Source organism: Labrus bergylta, chromosome 9, assembly GCF_963930695.1.
Source record: "Labrus bergylta chromosome 9, fLabBer1.1, whole genome shotgun sequence".
Taxonomy (NCBI): Eukaryota; Metazoa; Chordata; class Actinopteri; order Labriformes; family Labridae; genus Labrus; species Labrus bergylta.
Genome location: NC_089203.1, coordinates 27,527,993 through 27,548,890, shown reverse-complemented (window position 1 = coordinate 27,548,890; position 20,898 = coordinate 27,527,993). Strand labels below are relative to the sequence as shown.

At 39.1% G+C, this 20,898-nt stretch overlaps 3 protein-coding genes across 18 annotated transcripts in view; all 3 read left to right on the top strand.

Moving 5' to 3' along the window:
• The window catches only part of prom1a (prominin 1a), a 99,527-nt gene extending 95,605 nt beyond the window's left edge, over positions 1-3,922 (top strand). For all 15 annotated transcript variants that reach the window (XM_020648473.3, XM_065958535.1, XM_065958542.1 and 12 more), the window contains one exon: positions 1,101-3,922. The gene's annotated coding sequence lies outside the window, so the exon portion shown is untranslated. The remainder of the gene's footprint in view (positions 1-1,100) is intronic.
• A 3,894-nt stretch (positions 3,923-7,816) lies between these two features.
• On the top strand, positions 7,817-9,569 carry fgfbp2a (fibroblast growth factor binding protein 2a). The gene is made up of 2 exons (XM_065959048.1): positions 7,817-8,550; positions 9,045-9,569. Exon 1 carries the CDS (start codon positions 7,883-7,885, stop codon positions 8,540-8,542), a length of 660 nt encoding a protein of 219 aa, XP_065815120.1. The 5' UTR covers positions 7,817-7,882; the 3' UTR covers positions 8,543-8,550; positions 9,045-9,569.
• A 1,710-nt stretch (positions 9,570-11,279) lies between these two features.
• On the top strand, positions 11,280-13,177 carry fgfbp1a (fibroblast growth factor binding protein 1a). 2 transcript variants are annotated; one of them, XM_020648490.2, is made up of 2 exons: positions 11,280-11,384; positions 12,112-13,177. In XM_020648490.2, the coding sequence occupies exon 2, from the start codon at positions 12,139-12,141 to the stop codon at positions 12,784-12,786; it is 648 nt and encodes a 215-aa protein (XP_020504146.2). In that variant the 5' UTR covers positions 11,280-11,384; positions 12,112-12,138; the 3' UTR covers positions 12,787-13,177. The 2 variants fall into 2 exon arrangements, with proteins under 2 accessions (XP_020504146.2, XP_065815121.1); XM_065959049.1 differs by lacking the exon at positions 11,280-11,384 and adding an exon at positions 11,413-12,016.
• Positions 13,178-20,898: the final 7,721 nt, after the last annotated feature.

The window sequence follows — 20,898 nt, the reverse complement described above, 5'->3', positions numbered from 1 at the left end:
AGTGATTTATTTTTTATTTAATTTGAATACACATTGAGATTTTATTAGAGTAAACGTGATTGGTGGGGCAGTGGGTAGTTGCCTCACAGGGAGGAGGTTCCTGGTTCGAATCCTGGTTGGACAGGAGCCTCTCTGTGTGGATTTTGCATGTTTGAGTTCTCTTCCTCCCACAGTCCAAAGACATGCTCGTTAGGTTAACTGCTGACTCTAAATCGCCCGTAGGTGTGAATGTGAGTGTGTCTGGATGTCTGTCTCTATATGTCAGCTCTGTGGTTGCCTGGCAACCAGTCCAGGGTGTAACCCCACCTCTCGCCCAATGACAGCTGGGATCAGCTCCAGCCCTCCGCAAACCCAAACGACAAAGCTGTATAGATAATGGATGGATAATCCATAATGAAGTAGCATTAAAATAAAGCCATAGAAAATACTTTTTTTTTTTTTTTGAACTTTTTCTAAACCTCTGCAGACGTTTATGAACATGAAGATGTGTAAGCAGTAATATGTAACGCACTGGCCAGAAACCAGATCAGACTCATGTTGAACCGCCCTCTGCTAAAACTGTTTTGAGGTTGGAAAGTGGGATAAAGGGACATGCAGAAAGAAAGAGACATATCGAGACGAACAAAGCAACAGCAACTACAACGAAAAAGACAGATTTATAGCTACAGTGTCAGTAAAAGTTTGTGTTGTAGCCTAGCGGATATGTCGCGCTCCGCATGAACAGAGGCTATAGTCCTCCTCGCAGTGGATGTTGATTTAATCTGACCTCGGCCCTTTGCTGCATATCAACCCCCACTCTCTCCTCCAAACATTACCTGTCTCTCTTCAGCTGTCCTTTCTAATAAAGACAAAAAGGGCCCTAAAAAGGTAGCGTAGCATTAGCAGTAACAGCTAAGTATGATTATAGACTGATCAGTCTAATTATAACGTTGGCAACTGTAATGATGATGAAACAGGAAATGTGGATTATGTTAATTATAGAGGTTAAAGTTTAGCAGCTCTGAGCTTCACTTTAATATTTACATATAATATTTATTTTTCATGAATAGCGACGAGGCTTTTGTAATTTTCTAATGAATTCCCTCTTTTCTGTTTTGAAGCTGTTCGCGCCTCCTGACCCCTCGATGAAGACAAAGAAGAAGCTCAATGAAGAAGGGTTTCTTACAGCAGAAGAAGAACACATGAAGCCCTCTGAGGTGTTTTTTTATCAAACGATCAGCTCTTCAGTACAGTACAGTTACCTTTTCTTCGGCCCCTTCATGAGGACATCAAACTCTTCTCCCCCAGCATCAATCTGAGCCACGCTTCTTCTTCTTCTACTCTTTTTTTTTAAATAAAGACTGCTGTGTCTGTGTTTACATTTTTGTCAGACACAAGCTGACACCACATTAAGTAAAGAGGACATGACAACAACTGTGATGCCTGTCCATTATAATGTACTGGTTTGGTTTGTGCTTAAAAAAAAAAAGACTGAAAGGTTGTCAGAACGTCACGGCGAGCTGTTTTTCCTGCACTTGGACAGATGTCTCATGTTCACAACAGTAACTTAATGGTTAGAAGTGGAACCCCGTCTGTCGATACACCTGTGAGGAAAAGTGCAAAGTTGTGTTGAATATGGTTTAAAAAAAAAAAGCTGCACATCATTTCTTAATGAATGTGAAGGTCGGTGGAAGTATAAACTGGATGATTTTTGATAAAGTGGTGAAAATACAGAAGCAGGTGGATTATTAAAGGAACATGAAAAAAATGTTTACAATATCCAGAGCTTGAACGGTTTGGGGCAAAATGCAAATGAGTGGTTAGTTGCCTTTCAGAAGTATGTGTCAGCATTTTGTTGGATTTGCTCCTATCACAGGGAAAATACACCCATCGACATTCTTACACTGGTTATCATGTTTAAGGACATATTTTGTGGCATTGTTTCTCAGTACTCTTCAGTTACTTTTTCTTCTTCCAAAATCTGTTTCAACCACTTTTCACTTGGGTCTTCATTTCCTACATTTCCCAGAATGCCTTTAGCTAAAATATTTCCTTAAAATATTCTAAGAAGAGGGAAACATTTTTTTCTGAAGTCTTTTTGATGAATTTTTAATCAGCTCAGAATGAGTTTTTTATGGATCTTTTTCCTGACTTTGTTTAAGTGAGGACAAATGTTTTGTCTAGTTGCTCAAATTGGATGAGTAAATGTCTCAGAGAATGGTCGGGCATTTTACTAGAACAGAATGATTGATTTGGTTATTTTAACACCACAAAATTTGAATTCATACTTACAAAACAACAACAAAGATCGCTGATATTAGACAACAGTGTTATACTGAACACAAAGTCGTGTGACATCTTTAAAAGGCAACATCATACCAGCAAAGTTCATTCATCATGAGAATATTGTAAGAACTTTGGGGTTGTTTTTCCTTGTGATTTAAAAAAATACAGTCGGAGCTTAACGTCCTCATAAGTCACACGACGATGACAAGAGTGTCAGTCTTATAGATTTTTCCATGTAGGCGATAAATTAATTAACACAAGTTATCTTTTTGTTTTCACTAACATGATATTTTTACTGATATCTTTCCTGCTTTTATAGAAGAGAAATACTTTCTCAAGCCAAATTGTTATTTTTTTTTTTTTTTTACTGTAGGTCTCAGGTCTTTAGTGGTCCATCACTTGTGTGCTTATTTCTTTGTTTCTGCGTTTTAATACCCTACAGTAGCTATTGATACATTTAAAAACTATAGAACGAATGAATGTATTCAAGAGCTATTCTTATTTGTGTTACTTGATGATGTTTGGCCGAGAAATATGCTGAATTCTATGACTAACACACTGGGGACGCCAATCCAGATCCACCTCGCCTCCATGTTTACAGGTTAGCTTAGCATCCGCTGCTGTGACGACGATGATAACAGTTTGACAATCCATTTGTGGGACAAGTGAGCGCTGTCAATCATTAAAACAAACAGTGGGAATCTTTATAGTTGAAAACAATTCATGGTTAAAATGCACGCTGTGAAAAAAATGTCCATCTTTACATTGAAAGTTTATAACGTAAAGCTAACTCTAATTACGCTAGCAGTGTAGTAGCAAAATAAGCTAGGCTACTGCATTTAAAATGAAAGGTTAGGGTTAGGGTAAAATAAATGATCAGCAAGATTTAAAAAAGTATATCTCAATATTTTAATTCTGTTCGTTGGGTATTAAGAAACATCTTGATGCTAAATTTGATGCTAGCGATAACAATTAGCATCAAAGTTGCCCCTTGATCTAACCAAAGCAACTGATTGGCTACGCATTGAAAATATTTCTCTTAATCTTCCTATTTGTGAAAGGTTCTTTTTAAATGAACAGGACTGTAAAAACAATGAATCAAAAGGGTTCATACTTTTTGAGAAAAGATTAATCCAGGCTAGTTAGCTGGTAGCTATAGCACAAGCTAACACTGTTGTTCTACATAAAGTAGCTCATATAGAGAAATGTATTCTGTGTTTAATAGTATACAGAAACATTAGACTTTAAATACTATATTATATAACACATGTCAGGTTAACATCTGTGGTCGCATGGCTTCAGCTAGCATAAGATTAACTGAGCGTACACTGCTCTTATTCATTTAAACCCAGCTTCCTTGTGAGATGGACATTTTCTTCAAAGCATCTGTGTGCTCACCTCAACATGACTATCATTGTTGTTCTTGTCTGCTAGAGTCTGGATGTGACCAATCTTTCGGGGAAAGACGCTTTGATTTTACTAAGTGCTTAAACTAGATGTTGTGTATCCGAAACACTGGATGTGTGAGCAGATTCAGTGAGGACTGATTTGAACTTGTTGTGCTCAAAGTTGGGCACTGACAAAGCCAACGAAAAGAAACTTTTTATGTGGTGGTGAAAAGAGAGTGTATAAATTGTGAATAAACTTTGAAATTCAATGTGTTGATTTTTCATTTCAATACTTTTTCTCAAATTTGTTCACATGCAAACGCCTTCAGTTTTCATTTTTATCAAGTAGATTTTATTACTCTAAAGCGAGAATTTCAGGGAATTTTCTTTTCTTTTCTTTGTAAAGTTATTTTTGGGCCTTTTTGCCTTTTTTGGATAGGACATCTGAAGAGAGACAGGGAAAATCGACAGCAGGGGGGTGACATGCACCATAGGGCCGAGGACGATTCAAACCCACGGCTGCTAAAACCAGGACTTAATGTTGCCAATTAGGGTCTTTCAAAAACAGGACTTTTGCTTTGAGCTCTCGAGGAGCAAACTTTAAAGTCCCCATAAAATAAAAAATATGTTGTGCCGGTTTTAATCCAGCATAACTGTGTCGAATGTTCATTTATATTTCAAATTCAATAAAGTATTATCTTAGTATTTTTACATCAAAATACCCCTATTTTTCTCTTCCTGTAAAACGCTTTACATGTCTGATGACTCATCCTGCACTCAGGGGCGTTTACTAATTAAGCAATTAAAAAACTTTGTTGATGCTAACAGTCCAATCAAATCCATCGCTGTCCCGCCTTTTGTGATTGGTGATTGGTTCTATCGCGTTTCAGTAGGAAATACGTCACAACATGGCAGTTAAATACTCTCAAAGTTCTGTTTTACATGGACTTTAAAGGCTTTATATGTGATTTTTTGATCCAGCAGATGTCGCCCTTGAGCACCAACAACTCGCGGTGCATTGTTGTGTTAGCATGCTAATGCTAGCGATCTTTATTATGCTGGTATCTTCACACTGCATGTAAATTTACCTGAAATGAGCGTGATCTAGAAACACAGTTAAGCAGTGAGTACAGTATGTTATTCTTCTTTTCTCTAGTCCCTCAATTAAACAACTTTTATACACGAGGGGAGGAGTCAGCCGGCCGTCCTGACGATGTAAACAAACTGAAGATAGGACTCTGAAAACTCTGAAAACATCACAGACAGTGGGACTCGGGTGTTACACCCATTGTAGACAGTCATGACTCACAGAGTTATTTTCAGAGGATATACTTGATTTATATTATATTTAATTGTGAAAAATTGCATATAAAGCCTTTAAGTTTGAGCATACATGTAGGTTTAATGAAAATTAGAGGTCTATTTTATGGCTTTATTGTTGTAAAGCAAAAACAGAAGAAGCAGGGCATGCAATACTCCAAAAAACGCCAAATATATACAGGACTTTATAATAATTAGAACAATGTGCTACTAAAAGTAAATGTATGGAAGTCTTTAATGTGCCGTGTGCAAAACAAAGGTAGCATGAGACATATCGCTCATGGTGTATCTTAAGACTTTTAACACAGCACTGCACAGTCTTATGTGGTGCTGCCACTGTTGGCCAGAACCCACTTGGTTGCGTTACTGGTCAGCTATTTTCAATAGGAGATGATTATCTTCTTCCATAAGCTCCGTTTTGAGGTTTTTCTCAGGCACCCGAACAGCATGTGAACAAACACCATCAAGCTGAACCACATGCAGACTCATTCCTACTTCTAAATAAGCCCTGTCTAAGAGACAGATGAGTCCCAGTGGTCAAAAAACAGATGCAGTGGTTGAAAAATAACCCTTTCATTGTGTTTATTTGTACATCAAATGCTGTGTTGGGGTGGTTATTTCCCGGATTTAGTACAAGTTGTGCATTACTGTATGTACGTTGCCATCTTCAGCTTGATGGGTACAAACATACAATAACAAGCAGCAGGAGTCAGATGCAAAAACATCATGCTCATTATGTGGCTATGGAGGACATAATTCCTGAATATAAATCCTAATCAGGAAAACTATTTAGTATCTTCATATCCTGTTTGTTTTGTTTCGTTTTAGATAGCAGTCAGTGGTCATCCCTGTTTTGAGAGAAGTTTCACTTCATAGAAATGGAATAAAATAGAAAACTACACGGTTCAAATGGAAGTCCAAAAACAAGGGGCGAACTAGCCACAGATAACACAAATAAGCCTTTTGACATTGTTACTACAAGCTGAAATTACATGAAAGTGTGCATTTAAATGTGAAATTTGTCCTAAGATAAACATAAATGTACATATACTGCAATATGCCAGAAGTTAAGGAAGTCTGCATGTGGTATAAGGGTGTTGAATTGAGTATCATGCACACCAGCGGACACTATATTATGCATTTAAACAGGCTGCATTTTATATCAGACAAAGTGTGCTGGAGAATATTCTGCGTTCTCAGGGGAATAGGAGCACTGAGGGGAAGGGAGAGAAAAATGTTTGATGAGAAACTTGTGCTTTATTTGTTTCAAGTGAAAGATGAGAGTGCAGTTTGAGCTAGTCTACCATGTAGGCTACTACATTTAAAATGAAAGGTTTAACATTCTAAAAAAAATAAATAAATAAGTAAAAGAAATGATCAGCGAGATTTGAAAAAAAGTAGATCTCAATATTTAAATTTTGTTAATTAAGAAACATCTTGATGCTAAATTTGATGCGAGTGATAAAAATTAGCATCTAAGTTGCCCCTTGATCTAACCAAAGCAACTGATTGGCTACGCATTGAAAATATTTCTCTTAATCTTCCTATTTGTGAAAGTTTTTTTTTTTTAAATGAACAGGACTGTAAAAAATGAGAAAAGATTAATCCAGGCTAGTTAGCTAGCTAAAGCTAATACTGTTGTTCTACATACAGTAGCTCATATAGAGAACTGTATTCTGTGTTTAATAGTATACAGAAGAAGGGGACTTTAGTACTATTATTATATAACACATGTTAGGTTAACATCTGTCAGGTTAACATCTGTGGTCTCATAGCTTCAACTAGCATAAGATTAGCTGACCGTTCACTCATTAATCCAGGTTAGTTAGCTGCTAGCTAAGGCGCAAGCTAACACTATACACTACAATATGCCAGAAGTTAAGGAAGTCTGCATGTGGTATAAGGGTGTTGAATTGAGTAGCATGCACACCAGCGGACACTATATTATGCATTTAAACAGGCTGCATCTGAAAGATGAGAGTGCAGTTTGTATTATTTTATGACTTGGTGTGCAGGGTGTGCTTTTTAAGACCATGCAATTCACAGTGGTACCTTTTGTTTATTTAACCTTTATTTAACCAGATAAATAACCCATTGAGATCAGGATCTCTTTCACAAGGGTGGCCTGGCCAAGAAGGCAGCAGTACACGTCATAAAATGGGCCTCAAATACCCCTTGAGACATATTCTCCCCCTAAGTCCAGCACAAAACAGATAGCCTTGACAACAGTTCTAACCCCCCTCCTGGTTGTTACACACACATTTTGTGTTCTTTCTTAAAAACGGCCTTTACTCTAAACTTGGTGTGCCATGCGTGAGTGACTTCTCCTCACGTTTCCTTGTGGTCGTGCAGTCGTTATGTTTGGAAGGGGAAATGATAGGCTATACGCTGCATGATTGTGAGCGCCAACTGGGTTTTAAAAACAAGCAAGAACTTGAGGGCTGCAGGAGACGAAAGCCTGAGTATATTCTCAGACATGTTTTTTGTTTTTGTTTGTTTTTTTAATTGGGATATACTCAGGAAACACTTGCAAATTATTGAAAACTGTGATGTTTTGCCTAAAACCCCTCTGGCGACAAATATGCGTCAGACTGTTTGGTAGAAATTGCTACGTGAGATGCAATTGTCATAATTGAGTTCTTGAGGAATTTCTTAATGTGTGAGTTTGAGCTCTTGTTACTCAATGCCAGGAGAAATGTGAGCACCCTTACTTCCTGCACACATCTACCCTCCTCCTCCTCCTCCTCCTCCTCCTCCTCCTCATCCCACACTAGTTTTGTTTTACTCTGTTTTTTGTTGTCTGAACTCCATCTTTGTGGGCCGAGCAAATAAATAGCAGGAGGGACCCTCTTCTTGAGCATTCCCCCTCCACTTCTCTCAAACACACAAAGCATCCTTCCGTCGACACCATGTGCACCAAAGAGCTGCTGCTGCTGCTCTTCGCCTGCTGTGTTTGGTCAGCAGAGTCCCAGGGCGCTGGAAGGAGACAAAACATCTGGGCTGAACCCATCAAATTCAGCACCAAGAGTAAGGACTCGTGCACCATGGTCGTCACTGGTCACGGGGAACACACCAGGCTGAGGCTGTCGTGCCAAAGCAACAAGCGCTCCTACTGGTGCGAATACCTGGGCAAGCCCAACACCTGCCGCTCCTACAGCAAGGACCCGCGTCACTACTTCGTCCAGATGATGTGGGACTTCAGAAAGCTCCACAACGCCTGCCTGGCGCCGAAGCAGATCAAGCCTCGCATGTGCAGGAGGGCGACTGACGAGTCCCAGATGGTTTTCTCGTCCGCTTCCTTCTCTAGGCAATGGCCGGAGGCTTCTACCAGGACAGCAGGAGTGAGACCGGCGCAGCCTTCGAGATCTCAACCTCGACCTACGACGCCTGTGTCGACGAGGCACCCTGCTATTCCGAGATTTCCAACAAGAGTGCAGACCCAGCGGAGACCCGTCCCACAACCGACTGCACCTACAGTGGAGAGCAATCCGAAGAGGATCGCTCGGCTGTACTGCTGGAGGTCACTCCACGGCGTCTGCTCCTATGTCATTGGTCTGTTTCGTAATTAACAATGAAGGTGAGAATCTCTTCATCAACACACTGCTGCTAACTTTGTTGTTTTTATCAGTAATTTGGGTGTGCTGGTAGCGAAAAAGTGTTTTTTTTATTTCTTTAACAGTCTAAAGCATAAAGCAGGAAGTCATTACAAGTTCAATTTAAAAGAAGGTAAAAATGGAATGGTTAATTGCCAGCTGCTAGTTCAAAAAGAAAAAAAGAGGGATACTGTATATGGTCTCATAGACCAACAAAGTTGCTCTTTCCTAATATTTTTCACATTCAAGAATATATCATCTTCAAGTCACAGTCTTGTTTCACTCAACAGAACAATTAAATTCAAAAGTTGTAGTTTCTCTAAAACCCTGACAAAAGTGTATTTTTTAATCAAGTCTGCCTCCAGCATTCATTTTCATCAAAACTGAAACTTTTTTGTCTTTTTATTCCTTAAAGTTCATCACATATGCACAAAATTTACAACTGCATGTGCATTCCCCCTCTGTGTTTTATTCACAGATTTTACAATTCTGATGAAGATAACTTCTGATGTCTGAGTAAAGCGGCTCCTTGGAGGAGAAATACAAGACCGAGAAGACGTTTGATCATCCACAGTAGAACAGGAGCGCTCTCTACAGGCAGAGGAATGGTACTGCTGTGACATCCTAATAAAACCTCTCTCACTGAAACTTTAAATGCATTATTTTCCACAGAGAACCCGGGCTGCTCGGATGTATTTTTTTTGTCTCAAAAACATGTCAAAAATAAATATTATGCATAATGCTTCACACAGCAAGGTATGACATTATACTTCTTTCACTTGTGAGAACGTTTCTGCAGCTGCACAAACCTTCAAAACTAAATCAAAGACAGGACGTTCATGTATTTATATGTTTATATTACCTGAATCATTATATTTTCTATTAAGTATTACATTGTTGATTGTTTTATTCTGAAAAAGACAAACGTTTTCTGTACCGATGTATTTGACTGAATGATATTAAGAATGTGAAATTTCATTAAATCAATAAATGTTATTCTGTTGATCGGATGTATATTTGTGCTCCACCTTGAAAACAATCAACCAAGAGAAACTGAAAAATTGTTCACTCTTATAATGTTCGATAACAAATGAGCTGTTATATTGAAAACGACTGCTGCTCCATATCATTATGTCTCATAAAAATCATCATTATAGTCAGCCTGAATCTGAAAATCAGCTGCAATACCAAGTTCAGCCTGTAGGTGTCACTGCTGCTTAAATTAAACACACCTCAAAGTTCAGTCTTCAGGGAAATCTATCCTGTGCAACATATTTCAAGAAGTCATTTAATCTGTTGGCACGCTGTACCAACAGATGGTTCAGTGGATGTTTTAAAAGAGTCAGAGTTTTTTTGTACGTGTTTTACAAATCCCTAAAAAAGAAAAAGTTATCTCAAAGCAGGTAGTGCTTCTTACCAGTGTTGCTGCAGTCTGCTAGACCTGATTACTTTAGGTTTTGATATGCCAACATGAATCTGTTCAAAAACAGAAATGCTTTAAGTCTTTGCCCTTTGCGTCTTTTAAATTAGGTTTGACTTTAAAGTTGGTCTGGTGGCTGGAGAGGTGGCAGGTCTGGGGTGACTTTGAGCAAGGCACCGAACCCCCAACAACTCTGGTGCGCTCCCTGTGTGTTAGTGTGTAGCAGCCCTACTCGGACATCTCTCCACTAAAGCATGTCCACAAGTCCTGTTTGTGCATGTGTGTGTTTCAGGCGTATGTGTGTGAGAAGCATGTCGCTAAATAACAGAGGGTAAAACCAGAAGTTCCCCCAGGGATTAATTAAGCATGTAAAATGTAATTAAAATGTAATAATAAACCAAAATGAAAAGAATGTACTTGCACAGTCTTCGTAATATAGTAATAAGTAAGGTCTTTTACCTGCTTTTTATAAAGTGTCTTGAGATAACACTTGTTATGAGTTGACGCTATACAAATAAAAATTGATTGATTGATTGACAGTTCATGAAGAAACAAGTAGATTAGTTTCTTGGAAATTTTGTTTGAATTAAATAAACTAAAAACATGATGAGAATTGGACTAATTGAAAAAATGTATTTCAAGATTTTCTAATGCAGATTGCTGATAAACTAATTTCACATTTAGCCTGTCCTTACAAGCTTTGATAAAATACCAAAAGTTATCTGCAAGATTTTTGTATAACCTTAACTTTAAAGGCTTTATATGCGATTTTTTGATCCAGCAGATGTCGCCTTTGAGCACCAGCATGAAACCAAAACAACTCGCGCTGCATTGTTGTGTTAGCATGCTAATGCTAGCGATCTTTATTATGCTGGTATCTTCACACTGCATGTAAATTTACCTGAAATGAGCGTGATCTAGAAACACAGTTAAGCAGTGAGTACAGTATGTTTTTCTTCTTTTCTCTAGTCCCTCAATTAAACAACTTTTATACGCGAGGGGAGGAGTCAGCCGGCCGTCCCGGCGATGTAAACAAACTGAAGATAGGACTCTGAAAACTCTGAAAACATCACAGACAGTGGGACTCGGGTGTTACACCCATTGTAGACAGTCATGACTCACAGAGTTATTTTCAGAGGATATACTTGATTTCTATTATATTTAAGTGTGAAAAAGACAATCTTGTAAGGTTCTACTGTGTCTCTTTGGCTTACTGGTATGAACTCAGCAAACTTTGTAAGCTCTCTAATCAAGCTCTCTGTGTGTGTGTGTGTGTGTGTGTGTGTGTGTGTGTGTGTGTGTGTGTGTGTGAGGGGAGGGCTGGTTCTGCAGCAGCAAACTGTGGCTGCAGGTGAAGTGTGCAGGACTTTACACCAACGTTTCCTCTGAAATCTGCAGGTATGTTAACTTGTCTATATTTGTCCGATGATATCTGATAAACACTTCAGTTTTAGTATAAATTTGTAGTTTAATTGGGTGGTATTATGGTGTGTTTGGTGGCTGCTCCATACCTCAGTTCTTTCCTTTTAATGTTTCTTTAATATCTCTAAACACAGAAAGCTTTAATATGGAACAAATCACATCAATGGCCTCGTTGTTTTCCTGTTTGTATCCCTCTTAAGCTCACACACAGCTTTTGTATCGTCGCTTTATGAGTCATTTTTAATTTCTATGCCCTTAATGCTGTCACTTTCTTTCTTTTCTCTGATTGTTTCCTCCCTGGCTCTCTTAAATAAAAGGATCGTATCTGTTCGACACTGCCTTTTTAAAAGTTTGGTTCAACTTCTTAATTCCTCTGTGTGCTCAGATTTATTCCTTTTAGCTTATTTAAATCAGCTTTTTTTAAATTCATTATATTTAAATCCCATTCATTTACGTGCATTTTTTACTTCCTTGTGTCTTATTCCTAACTTTTTCTTTAATCCTTTTTTTGTCTCATGTAAAGGACTTCAAACTGCCTTGAAATGTCTTAAGCTTTGAGCACACCCTCAATGTTTCAGCAGAAAAAACTGGCAGTTTCCTTCTGAAATGTAGGTCTAATAAAGGATTATGATGATTCCTTTTAAGAAGGGAAATGAAAGGGATTTGAGGTTAGATATATAAATCTGTATTTATCCTCTTACAGGGTTTTTTTTCTTTCTTGCTGGGTTTCATGGCTCTGCTCACAAATGTCGCCGTCCTGCTGCTGCTGGCTTGTTTCTCCCATCAGCTGATGTTGAGCAGCTGTCAGAAGAGTCAAGGACGGAGAGGGAGAGGGGTGGACAGAGGACAAAACAAGGACAAAACGGGGGTGAAGGTGGGCCGGCAACAACCCAAATCTGTGTCTGCACAGCCCATTAAAGGCAAAGTGGTCACTAAGGGGGAGTTAGAGTGCACCTGGGCGGCGACAGGTGAGGATGTCTTCATCCTGGGGGTCTCCTGCAAAAAGGGAGGAAAGAGCTTCAGCTGCGAGTACGTCTCCAGACCGACTCTTTGTCCCCAGTTTGCCTCAGATGCCAAACTCTACTGGAAGCAAATCGCCCGGGCTCTGAAGAAGCAGAAGAATTTGTGCCAGGATGGTGCTGCGTTGGTCAGGGCGGGGATGTGCAGGAGAGCTGACAGAGGAGCTCACTTCAGACTCCGTAACACACAGAGAAAAACAAAAAACGATCCTCCTCCTCCTCCCTCCCCGCAGCCTGCACCCGGAGCTGTCAAATCCTGTCAGTCTGACAACATGAAGCTGGCAGAGGAGTACTGCAACAGGTCCTGGTCCAGTGTTTGCACCTTCTTTTTTACCATGGTGCAGGATTATGACTGCTGAGACAAATCAACAACCGGAATAAAGTCACATCGATATCTGGCTAAATAATTCTTCTTTGCTGATGCTTTACCAAAAAATTCATCTATTCTCACAGAGTAGTTGTTCAGTAGAAGATTGCACAGAATTTAAGTACTTCTCCACATTGTTAACAGTTGTTTTCACCTCAATAAACACATTTTTATCTACTTTTAAATGTTGTTTGCTCCTGTGATAACTTTCTTTTTAAGACAAATATTGAATTATCCTGGGGAGTCAACATAGTACAAAAGTTATGTAACAAAGGTGTAAAAGATGTCTTCATTATTTAATGTCATATGTAAATGATTATATTTTGCTTTGGGAACATGTTTAACCCAAAAATGTCATGCCAATAAAGCCATTTGAGTTTGAATTTGTAAGCACAGGTAGCCTTGCACCTCTCACCTTAAGTAGTGTTTGAAGTTGTGTTAGCCTATACGATCTTAGACTGATGCCAATATAAAACAAAAACATTCTTCACACATGTACTCCTGAACATTTCTAGAAGATTTCAGGACATCCTGCCCCTGATATCTTCCTGACTTGCTTTTCCCCCACGTCCCTTTGCAGTGGGAAGTTTACCCGGTCTGACAGGAGGAAAGGGGGGCGTCTCAGGATGTAAGATGTAAGACATGATGAACAAAAGATGCAGCAATAATCCAAGATAGTGAACGAAGCAAAAGAGTATATACTTCAATGTTACAACGGACGGGTGGATAAGAACATACTTGCAAGTAAAAAAAGTGTAGGAAGTGGCTTCATTACGGCGCGGCACAAAGATGGCATGTCACAAGATACGTCATCACTCCTGCCTGCTTGCTCACCCTGACGTCACACAAAACGTGTAACGGGGCCTCCAGGACAAATGTTGCATTTGCATTCACACATGTAGCTCAACCCAACATTTTCATGAGCTTTTTGCATGTGTGAAAACACCATCATTTTTGAATCGATGATGCCATATAGAATACTAATAAATACACGTTTTCCCCTCTTGAAAGCAGAGACTATCATGTCTTTATTTACATATTATGCATACTCTTATCATGATGTGAATGTCACAATTTCCTTTGTGTCCAGATCTGTGTGCACAGTCTTGATTCAGGTACTTTCTTGGAGATCAGGAGCGTGAACATGTTGGGTGTTGACTCAGTAACTTAACCAGAGTGAGTGTGATTTTTTAGAGGTCTTGGCATGCATACTTTGGCACTGACACAGACTTTGGTTCCACAATCTCTGTGAGAAAACTTTAAAACATCACATGCTCGACTCATTCAGCAGGGTTTTGTTATGTATCAGATAATACAAACACAGAAATACTCAGACAATTAAACTGAAGGTTTTTACAATGTATCAGGATCATTTCATCTTTTCACTTCATTTAACCATCACTACATACCATGCACATATCATAACATGCATAAGTTGGCACTAAAAGTTGGCTGAAAACTGTGCAGTGAAGCCGATCTGTGTCTCTAAAGTTCAATTTAATTATGGCATTACATGAATTCCAAACAGCATCAGCTTTTATGGTTTCACAGCTGCGTTCATGTTCAGTGGAGGCTGGAAGGTTCACGTTAAAGTAGAAAGGTAATTACTTAAGGCTCACTTGTCCCTTGACTTCATAATTTGAGTTGCTTTGGGGGAAAAAAAAGTTGATTTTATAACACCTCCTGCAACTGTGCAACATTTAAGTTTTATTTATTTTTCTGCCATAAATCAAAGTTAATCTAAGCTTGTAATATCACCCCTAAAACAGCGGACTTTACTGTCTATATTTGGTGTTTTTTTCAGTGTATATTTGTTGTTTGTCTTCTTTTCGAGGGCAAAATAACAACTAGTTCTCATAGAAAGTTTTATGTAAGAGGCAGACACACAAGCGTCTCCAGCCACAGCAGCCCCAACACTCAGAGCGATGCTGCAGCCTGAGGCCCGAGCTGTGATTTCAGAACAAGGAATGTCTCATTTTCCCTTCAATGATCTCAGCGTCATCTCCTGCTGCATCATAATGTATCGCCACGGCTACAATCCATCAAGCTCAGACTCTCTGCGGGGCTGCATTGTGGGACATATGAAATCCTTTAATGGCAGATGGAAGTAGCGTGGCTGCAGCAATAAGCAAAAAGTAAATGACAGGGCAGGCGGAAAATAACCTGCAGGAACATTATTGTGAATATAGAAGAACGTTTAGGAAGGAGATTTTCCTTCAAGCACATGTGTTTTTTTTACGCTCCAGCTGCTGAAAACGTGAGACTTAATTCTGCAGGACAGCTTGTGTGAACACTGGAGAAAATCACATAGAAGTACTGAAATGACAGAAAACACCTGTTGATGTGAACCTAAAGACATAACAACCTTTAAAATGCAAGCAAACCCAGACGAGAGCATAAAGACTCCATTATGTGAAGGTTTTAAAAATGCAATAAAGCAGTTTTTATACTCCAGTATGCAATCATATTTATAACCAGAAATGTCTTCACCTTAACCACCAGCACATTTACGATAACACCTGAATGACCCCCTCTGATGGTTGAAGTCCATTACAAAGATATAAAATAACTCTGACTGTATATACTGTAGTGAGTGGACTGTAAAGGGTCAGCTATGCTGCTGTACACATTGAACATCAGCATCCAGGAGAGAATCAATGTGGTATTTTGTTAGCTGCGCTGTGATTCATCAAACTAATGGTTTCCTGGAAGCAGAGGGCATCTTGGGCCCCGTATTCAGCTCAATAAAAAAACACAGTCTTCATTACATTTGAAGATATGATGCAGCTGCAGATATTTGAGACAACAATGAAAAACAAAGAAACACCTACAACTAACAACGTTTTGTGTTTAGATACTTTGCTGGATCTGAAACAAATGACAGAAGTGTTACTTTTTAATAGGAGCTAATAGTTTTCTTGTTGCATTGTGTTATATGAGCAGCAATGATCTCTTAATATGTCCCAAACATTTACAGTGAAAGCCATGTCACATATGCTTTGAAGTCAGATGTTAACGTTCTCCAAAGGAAGTTGAGGACATCAAATGTGATTACAATGTCGGATGACAAGTCGTGTCCTAAAAGAGCCTTTGTGAGGCAGTCAGAAGCTGATACTCAAAGGAAGAATATGCAATTTTTTGATCCAGCAGATGTCGCCCTTGAGCACCAGCATGAAACCAAAACAACTCGCGCTGCATTGTTGTGTTAGCATGCTAATGCTAGCGATCTTTATTATGCTGGTATCTTCACACTGCATGTAAATTTACCTGAAATGAGCGTGATCTAGAAACACAGTTAAGCAGTGAGTACAGTATGTTATTCTTCTTTTCTCTAGTCCCTCAATTAAACAACTTTTATACACGAGGGGAGGAGTCAGCAGGCCATCCAGGCGATGTAAACAAACTGATGATAGGACTCTGAAAACTCTGAAAACATCACAGACAGTGGGACTCGGGTGTTACACCCATTGTAGACAGTCATGACTCACAGAGTTATTTTCAGAGGAGATACTTGATTTCTATTTAAGTGTGAAAAATGGCCGTCCCGTCCATGTAAACATGATGTAAACATGGCTGGAGGGATTCGAGCTTCTAACTCATTGTAGAGAGTCATGACTCAGAGAGTTATTTTCAGAGGATATATTTGATTTCTGCTGTATTTATAATTTTGCACATTTAACTTTTTGAAGCTCCTGTGGGGACTTTTTTAAAGCAGGTAATGAAACAGATCTACCCACTGCTATACGGAAGATCCAACAGGCTAAAAAGTGACATGTACTACTGTATGTCACCCATTCATGGAGATGAGGATTACCTGGATCAAGAGTGTCAGAGACTCTTTGTTCCTGCAAAGTGACCTGATGTGAATCATATCGTTTTCTTGCACTTCATGCAGCTTTAATTGCCCGGGTGGACTGTGGATTTACAGGTGGCCTGACTGCCTTTGGCTCCTGATTGGCTGACAAATGTGGGCCCTGGTCAAACTGAAAGCAGGGAGATTTGTCGCAGTGTGTGTATGTCTAGTGTGTGTGTGTGTGTGTGTGTGTGTGTGTGTGTGTGTGTGTGTGTGTGTGTGTGTGTGTGTGTGTGTGTGTGTGTGTGAGAGTGTGTGTGTGTGTGTGTGTGTGTGTGTGTGTGTGTGTGTGTGTGTACAAGAAGGCTTACATGCTCCTATTAAAGCCTTTGTAAGCTCATGAATGGGAATTTGCTCGATAAAGAGCTTTAGTGACGTTGCATAGAACTAAAGAGGTTTAATAACAGATCACAAATATTACATTGTTAGCATGTAAATCAGACTGATAAGTGATGCAGCAGCATCCACATGGCACTCTGACTGTCACATGAAGTTTAGTAAGGAAGTGATGTAACCATGCTACACTGTGGAAAGATAACATATCCTCATCATCTATTCTTATTTTGAAAATGAAAAGTGACAGTGGAGGCTAGTTTACATCATCTTCCTGCAGTAGAAATGAGCATCCAGGAAGGAGCACGGGTGATTTATGAGCATATAGCACCGAGTCAATAACACACACTGAGGACATGCTGTCGGGGAAATGAACCAAGTGTCTGCTTTTTTTACCTGTTACAAAAATAACTAATGAAAATAGAAACTTAAATATAAAGTGTTGTGATTGAACTATAACCTTTTTGGGATCATTTGGGGTTGAATTATTATTAGATAATTGCACCTTCTCAATAGGCACTTTGTAAACTGGACTTACGACCTCATTAACTTTCTTATTTAAGAATTACTGAAACGTGTCCAAGTAGACATCAGCATTAAAACCTGAAAGCCTTGACTCAGCAGGTTTACCTCGTTTAATTTAAAGGGCTGCTATCAACAGTCAGCAGCAGTCAACGCCACCCTTTAAAACCGGCTGCATACATAAAACACTCTGCTATTTGTGGAGCGCTTTGTAACTGAGTGTTTTAAAAGTGCTTTATAAATAAAGTTTTACTTACGCACTAACTTGCTCTTCCAATTCTTCCTCATTTTTTCACAAGATTCTTTTTCTTTTTTAATATTTATATTTCTAGAAATGTCATCTAAAAGATTTATTTTAGGTTTCTGTCTTTTAAAAAATGTTTTCTCTGCAGTTTTTGTTTTTATTGGATCGTTAAAGATATGGACAGACAAGGCAGGAGAGAGAGAGAGAGAGAGAGATAGAGAGAGAGAGAAGGGGATAGAGAGACAGAGACAGAGAGGGGGGGAGAGAGAGAGAGAGGGGGGGCATAGAGAGACAGAGACAGAGCGAGAGAGAGAGAGAGAGAGAGAGAGGGAGAGAGAGAGAGAGAGAGAGAGAGAGAGAGAGAGAGAGAGAGAGAGGGAGAGAGAGAGAGAGAGGGGGATAGAGAGACAGAGAGAGAGAGAGAGAGAAGGAGAGAGAGGGAGAGAGAGAGAGAGAGAGAGAGAGAGAGAGAGAGAGAGAGAGAGGGAGAGAGAGAGTGGGGGGGAGAGAGAGAGAGGGAGAGAGAGAGAGAGGGAGGGAGAGAGAGAGAGGGAGGAGAGAGGGAGAGAGAGAGAGAGAGGGGGAGAGAAAGAGAGAGAGGGAGAGAGGGGGAGAGAGAGAGGGGGAGAGAGGGAGAGAGAGAGAGAGAAAGAGAGAAAGAGAGAGAGAGAGAAGTTTTGGATTTATCTCTGGCTGCTGTCTCGTATATCTTGTTTGATTACTTCCTGTTTATTTTATCTGTTTTGTTTTTGTATTGATCATTTTGATTTATGGGTTACTGCCCTATTTTTGTTTGTTCAACTTTGAAAATGTTAATAAAACAGGATTTAACTCTGGCAGCTGCAAGAACATTTTTAATCTTACTAAGCAGCAGACAGAGCTAGAAAGTGAAGCCTCTGTGGATCATTAGCATGCTAATGGTCGAGGATGACTCACATGAGAGTCGTTCTGAGTTGTTGACCTAGTTTGTCCAACACTGAGTTTGGAACTGAAGGAGCCTTTCAGAGGAGAGGTGAAACATCATCAAGATCCTCAACCAAGCTCAGCTGCATTTGGATCAAAATCCATTTCCAATTAGCGCCCCGCACAGGCCTCGGGGCGTTCTGTTGGAGTCGTTTAATATTTTAGGGGGTTTAAACAGTTTCTGCTTTTATAGCTTGTTTGTTTGCTGTATTTGTTTCCACTCTGAAGCATTTCTTCCGTGGTTGTATTTTGTTTTAACTTTCTGTATTTTCATTATTTTTTTATTTTGCAGCCTGTTTTTTGTTTTTTTTTTGTGACGGAAAACTTTTGGACCTCGTCTACTTATCAGCCCTTGCTTGGTCTGATCAACCTGAGCAAATGTCTTAAAATGCAGTAATTCACATTAAAAGGCACAGTATGTAGATACCGCCAGCAGGGGGCTCTCAAGCCAAACAATAACAAATGATGACACTGAGGCTGGCGGTGAATCATGGGAGTTCTCTCTGCTACTCCCCCTGATGATAAAAAGCCCCACATTGACCACAGTGAAGAATCAAAGCAGCACATACAGCAACAGTACAGCAGCTTTCAGTAGCAGTTACCGCTTCCTAATGTAGCCGCTTTTGACATAACATCCTGTGTTTCCACGGCAACGATGAACATGTGTCTACAACGAACAAGGACGGATTTCTCTGGCTTTGATAACTGTTGGAAATATTTGAGCTAACGTAAGTATTCAACAAAAATATAAATATATAAAATAGGTTATATTGTAATAAAATTCTACATATTGAACGTTTAAAAATATATTACTCCTACTTGTTTTGAGCTACTTCACTGTGCCTGAAAAAAAAGAAACAGTAGGAGCTAAACTGTAATAAAAAAAAATCTCAGACATTCTCCCGTGGCTCATCATCACCTGAACCGTACCGAGTGAAGGTCACGTCCATTTGCACGTCATTTTGGAATGAATTTCAATGAAAACATGTCTGCAAAGAGAACATACGCCTCTGAGGAAAGCGTGCCAATACATGAAAAACATTTTTTCCAACATAAACCTGGAGGTGGTGTTTGAATACCAGATCGTCTGGCAGACAGAAGTTTAACGAAGATGAGGAGAGGCTCCTGAACCACAAAGACGTGTTTATGACCGCTCACTGCAGGGTGTTTTTCTTACACACTTTCTTACCTCTATGGGACTCTATGCAACCAAGCTCCACTTTTTATTTTTAACTGAGACATTGTTATGGTAGAATTAAAATAAAAGTGTTTATCTAACAGGGACACATGCAATAAGCATTGCTTCATGTGTAAAATACAAAGTTGATACCATGCATGATGGTTTCTGACTGCTGCTGATTTGCAACCTCTGTCCCTGTCTCAGCTTTCAGGATTCAAACAGAAGTATTAGACTTAAAGAAAAACAGAAACAGTGATACTAGACAAATACAGACATTATGAACTCAATAGAAATAAGAGAATAATTACACTTGGTGTTGAAAGTAGTTTGTCCTGTCTGGAGTTAAGAGATTAAAATGAATCAAGAAGTAATGAATGAATCCAAAAGAAGCAGCAGAAATCCAATTTTTCAACTTATACATAAAATTTTATATTTTTAGGTCCTCAACTAAAGAGACACAATAAGGGATTCAAAAAACTAAAAACATTTGCTGATTTTTTTTCTTAAAACCCAGGAATTTATCTTATGTGCTGGTTCAGATTGAAACGATCACAACATGTAACATATCTGATTATACAGGAAGGATCTTGGACGGAAAGGGAACGTACCAAATGCAAGAAGTGATGTTTCCGGTTTGTTATGGCGGAAAGACTTCTGTCATTTCTAAATTTGTTTGTGGACTTTTAAAAGTGTTCTGCCACTTGTAAATTTGTCTCAGTGCTTTTAAAGTGTTTCACATCTTCATTTGTTTTGTAAAATGTAAAAATGTTTTTCAAAATGTAAAATTGTCTCAAATCTTGTAAAAGTGTTTCAAACTTTGACTTGAAATGACTTGAAATTTCAGTTATACTATTAAATATATATGTCAAAGGGTCAAAGGTCAAATATATCTTTATCGTCCCCACAGGGAAATGCGTGTGTGAACTTCAAGGATTTTGGACTGAGTAAAACTGAATACATTCAGAAGGGTGATATTTTGATTCTTAATGTTATAAGTGTCACATTGAAT